Genomic DNA, 22,565 nt, shown 5'->3' with positions numbered 1-22,565 from the left:
ATATGCATTTCGATCTATAATACAGCTTAAATCAAATGGAAAAGTAGAATCCATTTCTTTTAATAACTGTCAGATAATTGGTTTTCTGAATTATTGTTGATTTTTTACAGAATGAATTGACCACAACACCATTTCTGTGTGACCGTTATGTTTGTTTTTTACCAACGAAGAGTTTGAATCCATTCCATGCATCAATTCCTTAATAGATATAGTTCCTCACAGTAATGCACTGCATAGTAGAATCTGGCGAGTTCATTGCCGCATTTCAGTCTTTAATTGAATGTGTTTCTTTAACCTAAGATATTTTGATACTTGACACTTGATGAGAATATAAATTACAATCATTGAAACTTCTTTTCTTATAACATATTACAATTACGTATTAATGTCTGATATCCTTTTATGCCTTCAGTACATCTAAGTTGTAAAACAAAAAATATAGGTATCTTCTTATGTTTATTAAAGCCTTGTTATTATAGCTATAATTATTATCACTTGCTCGGCATAATGGTCTAATATAGTTAAAAGAAGTCAGTACTGAGTTATTCATATGTTACCTTTCAACTTTTTATTTGTCAACTAACAAATAGTTTTGTGTTTTTAATGCAAAACGTTATTGATTCACTATTTCATTCATGTCCATACACGCCTACATGATAATATTGCGAGTTAATCAACATTTTCCCAACCTTCCATTAACTGTGTTGTGATTGAGAGAAAATGTTTCTAACCGGATGGTTCTCCCCAGGCACTATCAGTTCCAAGGAATCTCCAACTCTGTGTAACTCGTCACTCTTTCACTGCATCTCTTGTTCTAAATTCATCTTGCAAACATTTCCCTTCACACGCCATTTAAGTCGTATAATGAACCTCTCTTTCTAATGTTTCCTACTGGGAGAGCAAATGTCACTATTTGTCAACTTCGTGTCATTACCTAAGCAGTCTCGAGAGCAGTCGCATGTTCAACAGGGAGTGTAAATGTTGTCTTTCCATTTCACATTGTTGATGCACACGTTAGCACTATTTTAGTTGTGACGTCATCTATTGTCTGCATTATGCACATAGTCCCCGCCAGGACCTCATATCGTTATCTGTCTCTCTGCACATTTATCCATTTTCCGATCCGTCTGTACGATAACTTGATAGAAATGTCTTAGAGACTTTAAACTATACAAGTTCAAGGAACAATTTATTTTTTAATCAAAAGTTCAAAGGTCAGTCGGCCCACTATTTGTGTGTTTTGTGCAATAAGTATTTATATAATAACCTTAAGGACATGGTACTAGGTCCCTCTTTATGCAAGAAAGAACTCTAATAGTTTTAGAGTCAAAAGGTCAAGGAGAAGCTATGTTCTTCAAAACTGTATTGTAAAGGTTAATTAATAGTCTAATTATACAATTGTTGGATCTGATACAGTTTATCTTGATTTATATAGTATAAAATTAGTATACAAATTGTATATTAAAGAGAATTGGTTTGGAGGCTATTATGGAAATATTAAACTAAAGTGGAAAAATGGGATTCTTTAATATTTTAGTTTTGTATATTTGGATTTTTCCATCTGTCAATTGTCATTTATAGATAATATAAAGTGGTCATATTTTAATTAAATTATGCAAATAGTTATTACGTGAAGTTTTTGTGTCAAAATCAAACGTTTTACGATATCTCTTTTTTAAGCAAAATATATTGAATTTTTTTCAATATATTTTCAAAGTTCAAATCTATTATATAACACACCCGAAAGTCCATTTACAAAAATAGTCATATTCAAATGTGACAAAAGTGCAGTTTTCGACTTTGGGTAATATTTTATTATAATGCAAAATAAATGGATAATAAGGATTTTGTTACAAGTGCTAATATAATTAAATAATAGATGGAAAGTAATAGAGTTTAATGTTTACATTTTTGACTAAAAACTAATAAATCCATTAATCTTTGATGCATTCATTAACCATATTATGAAATATATCATGTTTCAAAATCCAAGCTTAAGTTGTTTGTATTTTACTACAATGTAGAACAAAATCTTTATATTTTGGTATTTCGTGATTTTTTATTGTTTCTCTGTGGATTCATTATTCCTTAAATTAAGATACACGTGTGAGTTTGACTCATTTTAGTGTAAAATGTATTGTTTTAAAAATGTTCAAATGTATTTTTTATTATTACAGGACTATATCAAACTAATAAGAAAGAATCCCATGTATTAACTACTATCGTGTAAGTCAGATCATGTATGGTGATACAGTATTGCCAACAAAAGGGCTTAAAAAGTCAAAACCGATTCTGAAGGTACGAGACGGAATGTCCTCAAATCCTTTGCATTGCAAATTCCAATATTAGACTTGACACGTGAAGACTGCCAAGAAAGATTCTATTTCGACCCCCCTTGAGACAAGTATGTTTGAGTTAGTGAATCTTGTCAGTACCTCATGATGTTTCTATATAAGTTGATATAAAAGTTGGTATGGTGAATAAATGTTACGAAGAATATTATACGGTATTGCATCAAAAGAAGGAAGAAATGTGTGGCAGATATGACATCATATATTAGCCTGGAATGACCATTTTTTGCTCATTAAAATGAATGCGCCTGACTTTTCAACTGTTCTGGAGATGAAACACCCTCAGTGATAGCAAGGTAATGTAAAGCCGTGAAGTTTGTCTGAGTGTTCCTCTAATGACTCCATTTGCCTAACTCCGTTCTCTACTCACGAGCCATTTCGTACTGAACATTAGCACCATTTCGTAATTTTCGACCATTTTATCTTAAAGCAGGGTGCATTTTAATGCATTATTACTGATACAATACATTCACAGCACTATGTATTTGAAGGTATTTAAATGGTATATCCCCTACAACTAATATTCTTATATTGCATATTCTGTAAGTTTTTTAATATTAGGAGACACTAATAGTAAAACTCCATATGGTGTGTCAAAATCTATAAAACTAATTGGAGGATAGTAAATAATACTAACAATTGGCTGAGCGTTAGCGAAGTTATCAGACGAGTAGACTATATGTTAGCCAATCTCTAAGAATATTTTCGTAAGGTTTTGGAGTGTACTGAAAATGTGCTTAAAACTTCGACCTTGACGTTTGAAATAGAAACAAAATAACGGCTTCCGACAGCAATGCGTAGTTAAACGGCAGCGATAAAATGAGGTTTATTTAAATACGACTACAGGTTTTATAGCAATTGTTTAAAATTGTATTCCTGCTTTCTTCTAATGGCTTATGAAACTTGTTTCCTATGATGGAAAACTATATAATAGAAATAACAATTATTCAAATCTCTCACACAACAAAATGCCATTATATTACTGCATTTAAAACTACGCTTTGCAGGTGGCAGCCGCCACTTTGTTTCTATCAACATATTAACATCAAAATATGGACTACGTTGCATCTAAAGTGTATGCAATATTTCATTAAAATGTGCTGATGTATACTCTGATGGCTTTTCAAAACTATTAACACCTTCGTGAGTCAAATGGTATGTATACACATACGATAAATATTATAATATATTTCTATTAATTAGCTAATCTTTCACTCATATCACTCGTGGGGCTGTAAAATTATTTATCTCTCCCTATCTGTCTGTCTAGACTTGAAATTGTGGGTGAAGCTTTATTTCCATATGAGGAACACTGAGTTCGATGATGATGATGATGATGCATATCACTCCAATGGAATTGGCTGTTCCAAATATTTACGTAGATGATTTTCAAAATAGTTTTTTTCTGTACAAATAGTTTAAAACTGTAATCCTTAAATAGTTTAATTAATAACGTATACTACAACCTATACTATACTGACAACATATAAGGTTCAAGCCTTCAAACAATTAAGTTCAAACAGCTTAAATAATTTGATTGGATACACAATTATAACAGTTAATATTTTCTTTATTTTACATTTCCATTATAATTGATGACCAATGTATTTTTTTACAATATAAAAAAATGAATCAGGGCTCCATATGAGACAGGTACTCTTGAGACTGCTTCACGTTTTCATAACGAGTAGCGATAACACGTGAAAAACAGCGATATCACTGAATATTCCTCGTAATTACTGGAAACTGAGGCTTAAAATGTGGATTAAAAATGCAAAAGATTTGCTTACAAATGTAAATGTAATGATAATTTCTATATTTTATCATTTGAGCTTACGGGTTAGGTGCTGTGACGAGGGTTAAATTGTAACGATAATTTTATAGATATTAGGAATACAATAAGTCGGCTCCAAGGTAAATATTCCGCCCAAACCACAGTTGGAACCGCAGCGAACGAAATCTTAATGAGCATACTAGTTTTACGCAAGTGTCAAATTTCCATTCCAATCGTCAATAGTTTTTGTTACAGTTGGAATTGGAAATCTACATATTTTTGTCTTATCACATATTAACTTTAGACTTTTAAACCTATGAAAACCACAATTTGATTACATTCTAATTTATCACATAGTTAACAAGACTGTTTTGTTTGGATTCAGATTAAGATTCCTTCAAAAACGCGGTTACTGTATTGTAAATGTTCTAATAGAAGTGTTTCTTTCCTTTGTGGGGTCGTAAAATGAATTTTGTTGTACTATTTGAATCTTTAAGGATTGAAGTTCGTTATTTTTGTTATAAACGTCAATAATCTAATAATTGTAAAGTGAAATGATGCAGTAGCTACATAGTGGCTGGAAAGACAGTTTAAAAGTTATGGGAAAATGTTTTAGCAATTTTCAATATCTTAAACTACTCTTATATTTTAAATCGTAAAAATATCATCACCCCATAATTTATTATTTCCAATACTTCAAGTAAACCATACTATATTTATCAAGTTAAAATATTGCTCAGCTATGTATGATATTCCCCATTATTTCATAACCATTAGGAATACATATTAGAATATAATATGTAGTTGATTTTTTTTAGAATCACACAACACCTGTATTAAATAATTATCTTAGTGAAATTGCACGTAAAGTATTTTTCACTTTATTAAGGGTTTGGGGGGTCCGGACTCTCGGGAACCCCCCCCCCTCCCAATAGTTTCGCCACTGTGCAGGATATCTCGAGAATGATATGAGCTATAGATGCGAAATATTGCATGAAACCTCAGTGACACCTGTTATGACAAGGGGTGTAACGTAATTTTATCTAGAAATAATAAATAATAATTTAATAACAGAAGATAATTCTAGTAACAGAAGAGATCTAGAAGAGACTTTACGAAAATAGTAAAATCGATTATAATTTATGGGTGAAGTTATATATAAGAGAAAGAGACTAATGGATAAGAACAATATGATAGAGAAGGATGTTCGACATAGGTGTATCTTGTTGAGATGTCAAGACGAACGTGTAAATTAGAACGAACGAACGTCACAATGGGAGAATTATAAGTAGTGAATTACAACTAATTCGAGGTAACTGAGGAATAACACCACATTTATTTTATGAAAGCTCAGACCTATCTAGGACATTGCATAAAATATGGGTGTTACAAGTATAAAGATAATTTTCAAAAAAATAATATCTCTTTTGCAGCATTTACTATTAGAGAATAAGATAGTTATTCCATACTCTACTACAATGTCATTATATAGTATTTTTAGCATTTCATGAAATTTGTATGTTGTATGTAAAGATAAGTATTGTTTTTACGTAAGAGAATGCTACAGGCAGACTGGAGAACGTCATTTACTTTCTTACAAAAATGCACTATTAAAGTTGTTTTTATATTTTCATCTCTGACCCGTGTTTATAATTCATATCTTTAGTAACTGAACATTATATGTCATATAGCAATGTTATTTCAAATTGAAACACTTATAAATATAAAATAAATCACAAATGATTGCTTTATGTTACGAACCATCACCAAAGAGAAGACGCAAACTCTAAACGAAGAAAGTAACATTTTTATTCACTCCGAATCCTTTGAGCTGTAAGCCCCAGTATTTAAGCACCCTTTCAAAGAGAGAACTTGAAAGGTATCCCATAAGTGCTTTGTAGTTTCTCTCTTAAGATTCAGTTTCTTATATTTTATCATTGTCAATAGCGTGAATCGAATGTTTTTATTTCATTTTAATGGAATCGTATTGAATTAGTTCAGTCGTGTGAGTGACGTCCCTAATATCCCTGTAAATTTAAGAAATGTCATCACCGTATCTATACCAAATTAAATAGATGTATTTTTTATGAAACTGCGTGAAATGTACAGGCGCAATAGATGAAAATATGTACAGTCTGGATGTTTACTAACATAAATAAGTGAATGATAAAACATAAAACTAAATAAAAACAACAATAGAACACATGTTACAAGGGAACATACAATACTAAGTAGTAAATTAGCAAACGACAGAATTAAATTGTAATAGAAAGTAAAAATTTGGCAAAAATCAAAGAAGTTGCTACAGAGTGAAGACGATACGCAAGAATACGTTTTCAATTTTTTGACGTGTAAAAGCTGAAGTGATTATCACTATAACAGAATTAACACGACTTTAACTGTAGTGTCTAATGATCTAAAGCTAGCAACAGACAAAGGAGCAGATTGGCCTCCGTCTGTTCCAAGCACCATTCATATAATTGGGCGGATGTCATACCATACGAGATTGCTATTGCATGCAGTCGACCAATTCATTCCTCTACTGTAGACATAGTTTGGCACCACTAAAATCTTTCAGACTCCACTGTTGTTTGTTTTCCTCTTTGAAATAACTTTCAACTAAAGTAGTCTTGGTATGTGATGTTTTAAAAACTTCGAAATAAACAATGTTTCATGTATATGTAATACGGCCAAACTAAAAATTAATTAACCAAATAAAACTCATTTTACATAGTTTTCAGTGTTGTGATTCATATTGAGAACTTCAGTACCTTTTATGTAAATCCACACATTGATTTGGGACCTTCCTTTGACTGTTTTCATTGAAAAAAATGAAAGGGGGTTTTTTAGTATTGTTTTAAAATAAAATGATTGCTGGTATTGTTTGAATCATCCGGTTTCTGATCATTGATAGTGTATAAAACTGTTCCTTACACGACATAAGTTTTATTAAGATTGATACAGTTATTTTACCCATCGAATGAGGCATAGAGAAGTTGGTAGTATTATAAACTTACATGAATGTTCGTGATAATTCTGGTATACTTTCAGTGAGTTCATGCATTTACGGGCTCAATTTAGTGTGATTTTATCATCAAAAAACACAGATTATATGTGCACGGTACCCTTTTTTACGAAATTATATTGCTTACAAACGTACAATATAAAATCGTACCTCTAACGAAATTAATTTCAAGAGGTATTTGAAAGATGTCTCTTTTATAGTTTGTTTTTAGACTATATCCTCTAATATGTGTTATAATTTTACTTTGTGCAGGGAAAAGTCGCCTCAAATTAGGCATTCTTACTACTTCAATTATAACTTGCACAACATCACTCAGAATAAATATAATGAATTGTCTTGTGCAAGTGTTAGCTTCTGATACACCTATACTTAGGATTCTCCTGAATACTAAAAAATATTTCTCGTCTTATAACACGAAAGAATCAATATACCGTCATCAATCGGAATATATAAAGTAAGAATGTAGTGAATCTGGTAATACAATAATAAATACAGTAATCAAATCTTAAAAACACCCTTTACAAATTATTTAAAAGCTACAAAGACCCGCTAAAACTGCTAAATAATTGTATTCTCATAATATTTATAGAAATAAAGAAACACGCACTGACAGACAGATAAAAGTTTAACCATTTATGTTTGATAGATCAGTAAACATCTGGAGTACAGGATTATATTTGTATGTTTACCCCACCAAAATCCACAAGAAACAAGTACCTCAAGTAACAGTACTTCGTAGAAATAACCATGTAGTTGTCTGAAAATAAGTCTATAATAAATAATTGTAAAAATAAACAAGAAGTGGTTCTTGAAACACATAACGTTCCAAACATTAAATCTAGACGTAAAATTGATACTTGTAAAGATTAACCAACTAAAAATTATCACGTATTTCCAATTTTTAAACATGTAGGAAAATAAGAAAAAATCAACAAATTTTAAGATAAAAAGCAACATTTTCTAAATACACAATTATTCTCTTTAATATGTAATTGAATGTAAGGATGCAACTGTAATTGTGTCAGATTTGAGCATTGACGGTTTATTTTCCTTGTACGTGCTTTGTTGAAGGGAAATATTTTAAAATGACTGCGTTCCCAGGGCACTAAGTTCCGAGAAATATTCATTGTAAGTATGGGCTGTCATTGTTTCGAATTTCCAATTCACTGGATCTCGTGCCGTAAATCCATTTAAAACATTACACTTTCCTCATTATTGAAAATGTACTAAAATGATACATTTATAATGTTCGGTACTAAAAGAATAAACGTCAACATGGAATTAGATTTATAAAAGTTTTATTTCGTTTGGATCATATAATGATTTCCTTCTTTTCTTAATTGGGTTAACTGACACAGACCGGAGGATATCTCCGCTATCTCTATCAGCGAAGATAAAGAGCTCTGCTGCTGGCGAAGTGCCAGCCTGCGGACATTACTGGGGCTTATGTCCCCATTTGTTTGTTTGCCCATTTTTGGCTCGCTCTGAGTAATGGAGATGATGCCGATAAAGTGGCATTTGCAATACTGTTCCCCACTAGTGTAAAGCGAAAGAGAACATTTTAGAACACTTTGAAAAAGCTCAAATAGTTTTTATATCAGTATATAATTTACTCTAATTTACATTTTTTCACGCAAAGATTCAAGTGAAACCCTTATACAAAAGTAACTATCCTCAAGAAAGTATAATGGGATGCGTAATGCAACTGTGGAATATTACTTATTAATTGCGTTTCTTGAACTTAAAATAAACTTAAACTCGCCAAATAATTGGCTGAGCGTTATCAAAGGCTATCATTGGAGTAGCTGAAAAAATTTCATTCCTACATGTCTATCTACCTGTTTATATTCAGGCACAATATTCTATCTCGAGAACGAGGATGAAACTTAAATCTTTATATAATCAACATCGAGCTTAATGATTAGTTAAACTTGTTTAACGGATAACCATGATAGCAACGATAAAGTCATAACATACAGCAATTTTTAGCATACGGGGCACAGTTACGGTATAAAATACATGACGCAGCAGTAATATAAGTAGCCTAATTATACACTGGTCAGCAATTTTGCAGAGACCCTAAGCGAAGGCGGTGTGACGTACGCCTACTTTGTATATTTATATTGAGTTGTAAAAGTATGATTAGCTACCTTTTAATACAAATAATAAAACTTAATTTGTAAAGTCTAAACTATGTGCAATTTCATGCAAATTATTTCTAACCGGTGTATTGACGTATCAGATTGTCCCAACCCTAACTATTTTTACTCGAATGATCCAGAGTTTTTATGGCCAGAGGTATCATAGACTTTTAGCGAATATTAGAGCAATTTATTCAGAGTGTTTATTAACTTTGTGGAGAGTATAAGGTCTAGGATTGTATATTTAATGACTTGCAACAGACTTTATGATGAAATTCATTATCCCAAGGAAAAACTACCCAAATTCAAAGTTTTTGTCATGGATTAATGAAATTCATAACTATTAGATTTTAAAATCAAAACAAGTTTTAAAACCGGTACATCTGTTGGTATTAGTGGTCACTAGATTGTATTGATAATTTTATACTATGACAGATGTATTTTTGTTCTAAGTTTGTTGCTACCTTATTATATCCTGTGTTGTTTTGTTCTAACTGTAATCTTTTGATTTCAATAACGAGACATTCATAAGTACTACTACCTAAATATCCTTTTGTACATGTCTGGCGTATATGCTACGGGTCAAAACGCTCTGGTATGATTTGGTTATTTTAACCAAGAATATTGTGTTAGATTATTATGTCACCTGAGGAGGAGGGAATATCGCAGATCTCGAAACGTAGTGTGATTTTGTACGTATCTACTCGTCTTCGGCTCCCCATTCTCCTAAGTGGGTGAAAAATTCAGGGATAAGTGGAATAAGGTATTATTTGAATTCGGAAATGAGGTTTCCAAAATTTCATGTTCACAGGTGTATCCGTTCTTGAGAATTGTGTGGTCCGTAATGCTTCGCTAACGCCCATCCAAATGATGTCTGATGTATAAAAATAATCAATGGATTTCTTCGAAAAATTTACATGTTCTCGAGACCGAACGTAATCGGCGAGATGTTGTAGTGTAATAAAGTAGAAGATTAATTTAAGCTATGAAAATGAATATAATTTACCATTTTCCATGATTATAAGTTGTTTATTTGAGAGGTATTTTTGAGACGACAAATATACGAAGAAAGTCATTTTTTAAGATATTGCGTTAGATTTGTGTTCCGACCTGTATTCTAGATCGGTTACAATTGGTCTGTAAAAACGGAAATTCGCCTAAATTTAACTAAAGTTTGGACTTCGAACGCGTGTATGACTTAACCGTTAGAGATACGCAAAAAAGTGACTGGACCTTTCCTGTTGAAATTTAATTTTGTCTTTCGATTCTGACCTCGGATTCAAGCTAGCTTTCTTAGCAACGAGCTTGAAATAAGAGATTGCACTAATCTGCTTTTTAAAATATTTTAGACCAATTTCAATGTATTTGCAACTGTTAGGTTTTTTTTATTGGGGTTACATAGGCTAAGCTAAAATTATGCTAAATTTCAAGTTTCTAGCATACCAAAAAGTGTATTAGACTCTGTGTACTGAGTGCCACCTAGGGTTATATCGAACTGTTTCAGCAGAATAAGTTGATCAGGGGCTAAATTAGGTGCTGGAGATAATTTGGCCATAGTAGGAAGTTCTTGGGGAGGTGGTTTATTAATGGGGTTTAAAATAGCACGTGTAATTTTTTTTAGATTCGTTTGAGTTAAAATAATGAATGGAAAATAATCTTTAACGGCAGAATAAGTTGAACAGGCGGGTTTAATTAACCCAGGAGATTTCATGCCAGAGATTAGACAATGAAGTTTTTCATTAAATTAATTAAAAAACAGTATGTCCCTATCTACTACTACTAACGCTACGCTACCGCTCAGACCCGATATGGGGTTGCAGTCACTCGTTAACTTAGAAATACAAGTTCATCCGGAATCGTAAAGAAATGCACAGGTCATAGTCGCAAAACGATTAAAACAAATAAAATTGTAGTTCACGACAAGTATTTAGACATTTAGAGCGTTTTTCAGGCTTACGAAAGGATATAAACAGAAATCTACAAGAACTTTTTTGTAGATCTAGATAATCGTCTAGGTACTAAAAGTTTAAGATTGAGTCTAGGTACTATGATCAACGGTTCGGCCGTTATCTATTGCAGAAGCAAAATGTTCACGTAATAATTACAAAACTATTGCATTTAAACTCTTTTTGCGGTCAAATCACTTAGTATAGGGTAAAAGGTTACGTGCTCTTTTTGTAAATTACGTAATTTCCTAATTCCCGTTGAAAATTTGTTTTTAGCTAAGGTTTGGCCACTATCGGACCCGGAAACTAAATTCTCACGTAAAAATTACAAAAATGTTCCATTTAAACCTGTTTTGCAACTTGACAGATGGAGATAGAATTAAAAGTTATTGGACCTTTTCTGTAGATCGCGTAGATTCTTAATTTGATGGTAAATTATATTTGAGCTATAACCAACTGTTCGGCCACTATCGGGCTCATATCATTATTTTACACAAAAACATTTTGGAATGTCAACTATGTGACTCGCTTAACCGAAGGAGGTAGGACAAAGAAACACTACCTTTTCGTAGTTCACTATATTCCTGACCAACGATTTTTCGTCATGTTCAAGCTAACTGGAAAGGTTCACCCGCCTTCAAAACGACCTACAAGGGAGAAAATGCAGGAATTTTTCGGGAATGTTTTGAGGGGTTTTAAAATAAAAATGTCTTCAAATTTTTTTCGGTAGCTTCACGGCAAAAGCCCACTACGTGCTAAATTTCGTGTTTCTAGGCCTTCTAGAGTAGGTTAGGCCAGTGCATCTTATATAGAACAGTGACACATAAACGTATATATTGATTTATAATAACACAGTTAAAAACTTTATTGCGTGTTTTAATTATTTTACAAATTTTAAAATTTTTTTAATTTTAGATTTTGCACTATATACTCTAACGTTTGTTTTAATGACGTTATATGAACGTTATAATTAACGTTATTATTGACCTGATACCTGATAAAGTTATTATTCAAAATAGTTAATTATATAATGTGGTTTATTTATCAGGGAAAACAATAATTGGTTACATTGTTTTGTTGTAATTTTTAATGTAGTTACCAATTGAAATTATACACTGATTTGGGGGTTGGTAAACTTGTGCTGATTTAACTCGTGACTACTTCAATAAATATACGATTTTTATGGATAAACGTTAGTTTTTCATATAAAAACTATTATGTTTAATACTACATCTGGAGAATTGACAGAAAGTTTAGGTGTCAGATTGTACAAAATGAGTGTGACACATACCTTGCAGAAGTGTGGCCAGGAGGTGCACGTATAGTCCTGTATATAGTATCGAAGCCATGGCGCACTAACTACGGTAAATCCATGTACTCGGGGACTACACTCTACGGCAGAGACACTAGGTTGGGCCGCAGCATCGCGCTTTACGGCCGCTAACTGGCTGGACCAACACGACACAGCAGTGACTACTTTCCACCCGCACCACCCCCTCCCCACCCACCATTAACGGCCCACCTCTACAGTTCCCTCACGCGGGGAAATTTTGTCTCACAGTGTACCGTGACGTGAGGGAAAAGCATTAATAAGAAAGGAGGAAGTAAAAACTTCTATATTTTTTAACCTGAAATGCCTTTTGCGTAATTATTGCTTAAATATTTTGTCTAATTTGGTTATTAGATAATTAATTATCTAAATGTTAAAATAAAATTATAATCATAACTTAATCTTAAAAATTTCCTTCACTAGTCAATTTTGAGGTTTCTTTTTCGTTTTGATTACTTGATTTTAGTTCAATTCTTAATTTTAAACTACTAATGGCAACGGAGCTATTGTGTTTACCTATCTATAAGCGTCTAATGAAATTAACGTTTGTTCAAATCTACCTAAATACCCTTAAATTCATTTATTTTTAATAAGGATAAATCTGCTAGATTATTGTGAAGTCTGGTTGTTGATGATTATAATAGATAAACATACGTTTAGTATCAAGTACAAAGATTTAGTAGAAGAAAGTTTACGTCCCGATTATATTCATAAATTAAGTAAAATATATAAAATTCAAATGTTATACTTAATTCAATTTGAACATTTGTGTCTCCAATAAGTGTTTTTGACAATTGCCACTTTTTCACTCTAAAAATAATATCTTTTAGCTTCATACACATTTTAGCTAACGGTAAAAATTCTGGTTGATAGTTAATTTTACATTTGCCTACGATGTAGAGCGTTTGAAAGTACCAGTTTCGGCCAAAAAGACCGGTTTTTATTTCATTGGCAGGTGCCGATTTAGCTTCTATTAAAATATCGACCGTGGATTATAAGTGCGTCAATCTAAATAAAAACAATATTTTCTATGCCTTTCCTATTAAAACTATTGTAGCTGACGATACGTTTCTTTTTAGAATTACGATAGAGTAATTCTTCTGTCGATTTCACCAAAAAAGTATGTTTTTCAATGCAAACTCGATCGTAGACTATTCACCCTTTCTGAAGCGTATGTTCATACAATTTTTTAGTTAATAAAATGTATATTTTTATGGTTAAAAGATAAGAGTAACCACAAATAGCTTAACATGATTCGCTGAGATTACATGTAAAATTTATTATATTTAACTAATTATATTCTCGAGATGTCCTACGGGCAAATAATCAGACATACAGTCTGTACATTACGCTCAGCCAAAATCCATAGTTGGATATCACCATCATAGAACATATTCTTGTTGATGTAGAATGGAATTTGTATTCAAAATTTACAATTTACTGATGAAACTTTTCTCGGGATGTCTTGCTACATGATAAATTCATATTTTTGTTTATTTCAGGTTTTATAGTATTGTTCAAAAAATATAAAAAGTTTTCTGGTAAGCTAGGGGGCCTACTACAGTGCAACTGTGTGCTGAAATAAAATGTTATCGCCAAAATGTAATTAAAATTTACTTTCATTCTATTATATTTTGGCTTTACTCCATGAATAAAACTGTTTGGTGTTCAAATATCGTATATTCTTACTTATAAATATATTAATTTTTTTAATTTTTCATGTCTATAGGTTATTTCGTTTTCGAGATATCGTGCGGACATACAGTCAGACAGAAATAATTTTTTTCCAGCCTATCAAGTGGTAGGCTTTGTTAAAGCCCAGCCAATAAACTGTACTATACTAATACTACAATAATCAATGTTGCACCTCTTCTTATCTGTCTTTATATATGAGGTCTTCGTGCACTACAAATAGATTATATACTCTTGTCTATTAGGAGCGAGATTTAATTCTACTTCATATCCAATGTTATAAAATCATTTACCAGAAACATTTTATTAAGTTAAAAACTTGTAAACCAAATCAGAACTACTATTTTAGCTTATAACTAAAATTTCCCTCAGGAGGGAGAATTTCCCTCGTAGTTGTACCCTTGCAGTGACCACCCACCCCCTGACATACTCGCTCTCTTAGACAATTGATGACACAATATGATTACCCAACTGATAACGAGCATTATCTGGTGGTAATTGACAGCTGCTCCCCCAAATTGGGTTCGGTTCGCCGCCTCGCCCCAAACCCCATTTGGCGGGCATTTGCGGTCCCGCAGTTTGGGGAAAAACCGATACACCACCGCTGAGTCGGTTAAACACGGATATGTTTGTCTCTTTGTCTGTTTCAACTGTTTGTTTCAGTCTTTTTGACATCAAACGTTTCAACGTTTAACGTGTTTACGAAACCACTTTCTGTTCCTTCAACACTTTTTTAAAATAAAATCTACAAACAAATATTGGAAAGGTTAAAAAGTGAAATAAACTATGAAACTAATGATTTATGGATTTTTATTGGTTCAATGCTTTAAATAATTATTATCAATCAGTAAACTGGAAAACATTTTTCTAAAACTAGCGTGTTTTACTATATGCATGTTTCAGAGCAAGTAATATTTGTGATTATGTCATTATCTTACTCTTAACCGAATAAAAACATTAAAAGAAAGACATTTTTAGTAGAATTACATTAATACATTATGTGTTAATGTCTCAGTATTTTTTGTCAGAAAAACATTGAGAATAGTCCAGAAAAGTTAGTTATACTGTGCCCTACATACCATATAAAGTTGTAAAAACGTGTCGAAAACAAAATACTATGGCTCATTCTTTACAGCTGGGCCGTCAAGTACTTGAGCCATTTCTCAGTTTTACCACCGCCTCTCCCCACAACGATGTACAATAAAGCCGCAAGAGAGCCTACAATAAAGCCAGCTGCAGTACAATGGCCGTTGCCTCGTAACTTCCTCTTAACTTGTTTATGGGGTCCTCCCGTCGCTTAAAATATTGCTACCAACTTACAATGTTAAAACTTTTTCTTCTGTTTGTTTCTAGTGAATCATAACTTTAAATTGCCACCTGGAGTCTACGCCATTGTTCTTACAGATTTAGTGTTATGGCAATACAGACTTAGATGGTGATTTGTTTCTCACTTCGTTCAGTGTTCACCGGCGTGTGCAAGTCGCTTAGTAACTTTTATGGACTTGATCTACGAAGCCCAAACATGTTATACTGTATATTCTGAGTTCCATATTCGCTTTTGAATAGATTCCAATGTTGAAATGTTTTTCTTAGAACTATACTGACATAACATCTTATTGCATCTCAGGTTGTTTCCATATCTTTTACAACTATTCACTATTTTCTAAAAGAGAAAGGTTGAAATTGCGATTTAAAAGCGCTGTTGAGTTACACTTTAATTAAAGGTCTTGGTGAAACAAACCAAAATATAAACAACAAACTTTCTCCCTCTGTCCAGCTATATAAAATTACCAACATTTAAACTTTTTCGGATGATAAATTGCTGAACTAAAATGCAATCAGTACATACTTATGATTTACTAGTGTAAATATTAATTTTGATAAGCTGTTTTCAAATCAAGGGGACAAGAATACCTGATAAAAAGACCTTGTTGTATATTTTTATACTTTTTAAGTCCTCAGTAACCTAACATTAGTAAGCAATTATGTACATTTAAAATCTCAGTACATACGACAATTGACAAACTTATATTCAATCACGAGTGTCTAATAAATCAGTCTTGGCCTATAAATAATATCTATTTAATCAGACTTGGCGAGCAAACATGTCTAGTAAAACAGGTTAACCCAATAACTAGCGTTTAATCAGTGGTCCTTAGAAAATTAGGAGTGACTAATTAATCATACTTAGCGAACATCTATTCTAGTAAATCAAGTTTATCCAATAACTAGTGTTAAATCAATAGTATTTAGCCAATTAGGAACGTCTAGTTAATCATACTTAGCGAACATCTATTCTAGTAAATCAAGTTTACCCAATAAGTACTGTTAAATCAATAGTATTTAGCCAATTAGGAACGTCTAGTTAATCATAGTTAGCGAACATCTATTCTAGTAAATCAAGTTTACCCAATAAATACTGTTAAATCAATAGTATTTAGCCAATTAGGAACGTCTAGTTAATCATACTTAGCGAACATCTATTCTATTAAATCAAGTTTACCCAATAAGTACTGTTAAATCAATAGTATTTAGCCAATTAGGAACGTCTAGTTAATCAGACTTAGTGAACAAATATGTCTAGTAAATCAGGTTTACCCAATAACTAGCATTTAATCAGTGATCCTCAGCCAATTAGAAATGTCTATTTAATCAGTTTTGGGCAATGATGAATTTCTAATCAATAGGGCCATACAATGAATCTTACTGCTGAATATGTCAAACGACATTCCGAGTATCAGCTAGTTGTTAGTAGACATGAATACTACTTTTAAGTCGAATACTAAATATAACTATAATTTTACTAAATAATTTACAAAGATTTATACCTTCAGGGAAACAATTTAATTTTTATGCCTATTAGTTTACTACTAACTGTACATAAATATTGATCAGTCTTTTTTGAGTAGCCTACATCATCGATATTGATCAAAAATTGATTTTAGGTTCACAGAATCAATTATAAACTATTAAATTGATAAGATATTGATAATAACCCTATATGTAAAAAATGTTCTGAAATATATGGTTATTTGGATTGGATTTAAAGTAGAGGTATAGTAGAGTAAAGAGGGACACAAAGTTTAAACCTGAATTTTCAAAATTTTCAAATAAAAACATTTTTGGATATTTTTATATTTGGATAATTTTATTGTGTAAAAGAAAGCCTACTATTGAAATAAAAAAATACTTGTTCAATAGTTTTGTAATATTTATTTTACAGTATTGTAACCTTATCTCCTTGTAACCATCTAATGAGTAATGTTATAATGTCACTAAATTTTGGTATATTTTCAGTATTTATTAAGTAAAAAGTGAAATCGAACGTTATTGGAGCATTGTGAAGTCTAACGCTAGACAGTAGACATGCAGCAAATTATATCTGTGTTTGTCCGACTGTACACAGTGCAGAAAATGTTCTCTGTCGTTTTTTTACAAAATTAAACTCAAAATTAAATACGAAACTCGACTTTGGTAGTCGGACCCAGGATCAAAGATCGAGATAAATTTTCAAAAATTGCTATTTCGGTTGATGATATGGAAGAGCTCTTAAAGGAACTTGACGTTGTCATATTAAGAGGTGCTTCCAAATTTAAGGCCCAATTTCAGTTAACTGTGTATAAACTGGGTGAATTCTTAGCATGAATACAGTGAATAAAGCTATCCACCCGCAAGGGACAAGTATTTCCAAACTGGAGTGGATAATTTTATCTGATTTGTGTCTTAATACACATTTAGATCCAAAGTAAAAGAGCTATAAAATGGAAAAAAACAGTCTTCTGTTAGTTAGTGCTAGCGTTACAGCTTCAAAAAGCTTGATGAAGGGATTTTATGGGTTATCTCTAAATCAAATCGAAAATCTGTATTGCTGTGAAACAAAATACATTGCATTAGCATTCGTAAATTTATTTCCCTAACTTAACATACTTTTTATAAAAAGTCCTTTATAAAAATTAAGGGTAGTTTTTAGGTAAATATAGAAAAAAATGGAAAATATATATGATCAACTGGCTGGTTTAAAATAATTATTTGTCGATCAATGTTACTTATGATTGGTATGAATATTACCTTAGTCAATGGATCCCCTTATCTCTTAATCCAGGATGGGTATAAAACTTGTTTAAAGCCTATAGGACATTAATAGCCCTATATGGTCAAACGAATTTTACCAGAATCGATCTTAGTGGAAACTACAAGTGGTTTTACGTTCAAATATTAACGTTAACGCCTTTCAAGATTCCTTTATGAAATTTAAAATTGTGAATTAATTGATTCATCTCACGACTAAGGCATTATTTAAGACTAATTCTTTGTACACAATACTACTCTATTCATACTGCAAGTATAGCAATAGACAATCGATATCTTGGATTCCAATGTTTATACTCCTTGAAGAAGACAGAATCTTTAAATAGGCAAATTAATGAAACTATCTTTGGCTATAGAATAGAGAACACAGAATTAACTGTTTCTCCTAGTCTCTCTTTGCTGTAAAAACAGTTCTGTTATATTATCTTATATAGCATATACGACAACTGGCTGTTGCACTCAGTTCGTCTCCTAAATTTAAGAATGTTTCCAATTTGTAAAACTGTTGGCAGGTGATGTCTGGAGGATGTTGTGATTATCGTTAAATAACCAAGTAAAGCAAATATGAGTAAAATTCGGGTGGATTAACAATTAGATATTCTACATTAGCAAACCGGTATCCGAATTCGTGTTGTTGGTGGAAGTTCTGGAGACACTACTTGTTCGAAATATAATATGGTATGGAAACGCACTCTTTTACTTAATCCTTAGTTGTCAGTCACTCTAGTCTAAATATGTAGAAAAGCCATTAACTCTGTATTAGAAATAAAACAAACCTACCTACTCCCAGTGTCGTAGTCAAAGTATTGTTAAAATACTTTGTAACACGTGCATGTTTGTAATACAGTTTATTTTCTACCGCCTTCTACTTGATACAGTAGTTCGTGCAGTACCATTGCATAGACTAGAGTGAAAAGTTGCACAAGAGTTGGAAGAAACAGCTGATGTCGGCTTTCATGATGAAGTTGTCTAAAAGCAAACTTATATAATTGCTATTTTCCACTGTTCAGAGACATATTTTACTACATTTTTATGTAATTAATTTTATACATTTAGTTTAAGAAATTCTCGAAAAACACGTTCTGTTGAAGTACTTTGGAGAATACGGAAAGGATTTTTTTGACATGACTCAATACTTTCCTTTGTTAATAGGTTTTTATTAACGATGGATGATTTGAAAGGATGTTGGGATTTCGGATATTTGCCTCCTCCTCTTCACATGTCACAATCATTAAAGAAATAAATTCAATTTTGTTGCATAAACATTACTCTTTTTGGAAACAAATAACCCTTTAATAAATAAGTTAATACATACAATCCATATTATTGTATCATGTTTGTATCAGAGTATGTTTTTAACTTCCGCGATACCCTTAAATTACTTTGCAAGGAGAGCAAGGTGATAATTTCCCAGGTCTCCTGTAGTCGCCTAATAACTCAAGTCTCCCTCAACTGTGGCGACACCCAATTAGACAAGAGACAAACCACCCCTTCCCCCCTCCAACGTAACGCCATCTCCCTTCCCCCACCCTTAATATATGGGCCTCAAGGGAGTCGCCTTGTTGATGTTTGGCCCTTCAGCGATAATTGAGTTTTACCGTGATAAGTCCTCGTCACTCTGCACAATAAAGTTTCTGGAAGAAACAGCTGATGTGGGCACTTTCATGATGAAGTTGTGTAAAAACAAACTTTTATAAATGCTATTTTCCACTGTGCAGAGACATATTTTACTACATTTTTATGTAATTAATTTTATTAATTTTAGTTTAAGAAATTCTCGAAAAATACGTTCTGTTGAAGTACTTTGGAGAATACGAAATGGATTTTTGTTGACATGACTCAATACTTTCCTTTGTTTAGAGTTTTTTTATTAACGATGGATGATTTGAAAGGATGTTGGGATTTTGGATATTTGCCTCCTCCTCTTCACATGTCACAATCATTAAAAAAATGATAACATAAATGATAAAAATGATAACAAATGATAAATAATACCCATTATTTCCATAAATGGGCAGAGTATGATAAGCGGACTCGGTGTTTATACTGCTTAGTATAATCATGGATATTAAATATTTCAACACCTGAACTATAAATCGATATTAGTTTTTAGTATAATATGTAAATATATAAATATAAATAATTTAAAATACTAAATAATAGACATATATTTGAAATTGAAGAAGTAATCTATTATATATGAAAGGAGATGAACTGACTGACTTACGTCTCCGAACAGCAAAAGCCATAATATATAGAAACATTTAGTTTGATATGTATCAAATATATGTACGTATGTACGTTTATCTTGTGCTCTAGAGCCACACTAACAGATTTTTCAATTCTTCATCAGAGCTCTACCCCACTGAGTTCTAAAGTAGCAAAAGTTCCCAAAAATTAATTGTATTAAACAGATCCTATTAATTAAAAGAGTCTACGTAAGCATAAAAATAATACTTCGGTATATAAGCATCTACTTCCGTAACTTGTGTTCTGCTTCCAGTATACTGTTAGGGACTAATGAAAAAACCCTTGAAACTAATTTCATTCATCATTTCAAAATAACCTCTTATAATACGTTTTTATTAGTAGAAGTCTTATTGTTTTTCGGACTGTAGTCTGAACGGACTGTTATTCATCCCCTGTTAAGGCACAGTAAATATGATATACACAATGTCAAGGAAGCCAGTCAATTCCGAATAGCTTTATTCATTAAGATGGGTTGTATAACGTTTTAATAGTATTTCCAATGCATTAATGGTTTAAACCATCGCTAGTGCAGTCAGTCATAAAAAGCGGGAAGTAACATCGTCTTTGCAATGTACACTACGGTTCAAGGACTTTATGTTTAATGTTTTATACAATAAAAATGCCAATAAAGGTGTATACCTCTTTGACGGATTTCGGCTGGAAGTTTCAACATCCGTTTACAGTTAGTTGAATTTGTACTAATTTAATATTATCATTATGTTTTGAATTGTAATTTATTCCTGGAAGCTTTTTCGCTTTGGCTCTTAATAAAATATTCCTCAGACTTCAACGACTATAAAAAATTAGCCTAAACGGTCCAGTCGTTCTCGGGTTAGCATATAGCGATTCACTTTTATTTCTAAAAATAAAAAAATTAGATTTGTTGATTAATATAAATCCAATTAACACACCATAATATTATTACGATATGCATGCTATTAAAATGTAACTATGTTTCTGCAATACAAGGTAACGAAGTGTGTAGCCAAGTCAAACTAGACACCTAAACTGTATTCAGTAAAGTTAGTAAACATGTATTACATGGATGTATATTAATAGAGCCATAGCTCGATTATCAGTGTTATTGGCGCCGTGAATATGAGTAGTAATTGGATCTTCTCAACTGGAACAGCTTTCTTCTCGTTCACTGAAGCTCTTCCCAGGTCACGTTGGCAGATATTAACTAGTCTGTAGGCGGTACATGGAATAGTCAGGCGGGTCACAACGTGTGTGTGTGTGTGTGTGTGTGTGTGTGTGTGTGTGTGTGTGTGTGTGTGTGTGCGTGTTTCTCTACAGATGGTAGCAGATGTGAATCGTAGCTAAACATGTGCTGAATAGCTCATCCCAGATGTGAAAGGGTGGCTGACAGAAAACCTAGAGTATACTTCAATATCAGAGCTCGCCTACGCAGAGAGCATCGGCAAAAAATCTGGGTATATCTTTTGTACTATGTATAACATTGGAACAGCTGACCAAAACACATTGTACTGGAATAACTCATATTGGAAAAACTTGTGATGATACAGTCACCAACTGCAATTTACGTTTATGTACGTGCATCTTTGGGTAGACCGACATCTATCAGCAGCACAAATTAGTACTTTACCTTTAGTATTGTCTTCAGTGGCGAATATAGAATATTATTTCGTGGAGGGCAGACGTACTGGATGATTTAGGAAGTATAAAAACTCCTAAAATATGGGCCTGGAAATGTTTTAGGGGAAATTGTGGAGCTTAAGGATTTTATAAATGTGCTCTAGCTTAAAACAAACTACTAGTTGCAATTTCAATTTTTTGAGCTAAAGCCCTTGGCCCCCACTTATATAGCCCATGGTTGACAACAGATAATTTTCTTTCGTGCCCATTCAGCTTTGTTTTTGTATCTGTAGCTTTGGCAACTTATAGATAACCTGAAAAAGAAGTTCTGAAATAACTAAGGCTATCTTTTGGTAGCTCCAAGAAGCAAA

General features: G+C 32.3%; 1 protein-coding gene across 1 annotated transcript in view; it reads right to left on the bottom strand.

The window, feature by feature from the left end:
• LOC124361178 overlaps positions 1-12,726 on the bottom strand; it is a 124,619-nt gene extending 111,893 nt beyond the window's left edge. Inside the window, exon 1 of the mRNA XM_046815218.1 lies at positions 12,529-12,726. Within this exon, the coding sequence (XP_046671174.1) occupies positions 12,529-12,586 (58 nt within the window). The 5' untranslated portion in view covers positions 12,587-12,726. The remainder of the gene's footprint in view (positions 1-12,528) is intronic.
• Positions 12,727-22,565: the final 9,839 nt, after the last annotated feature.

Source organism: Homalodisca vitripennis, chromosome 4 (assembly GCF_021130785.1).
Source record: "Homalodisca vitripennis isolate AUS2020 chromosome 4, UT_GWSS_2.1, whole genome shotgun sequence".
In the NCBI taxonomy this organism is placed as follows: Eukaryota; Metazoa; Arthropoda; class Insecta; order Hemiptera; family Cicadellidae; genus Homalodisca; species Homalodisca vitripennis.
Note: the sequence above shows the minus strand (reverse complement) of the source record. Positions and strands in the feature narration are given on the sequence as shown.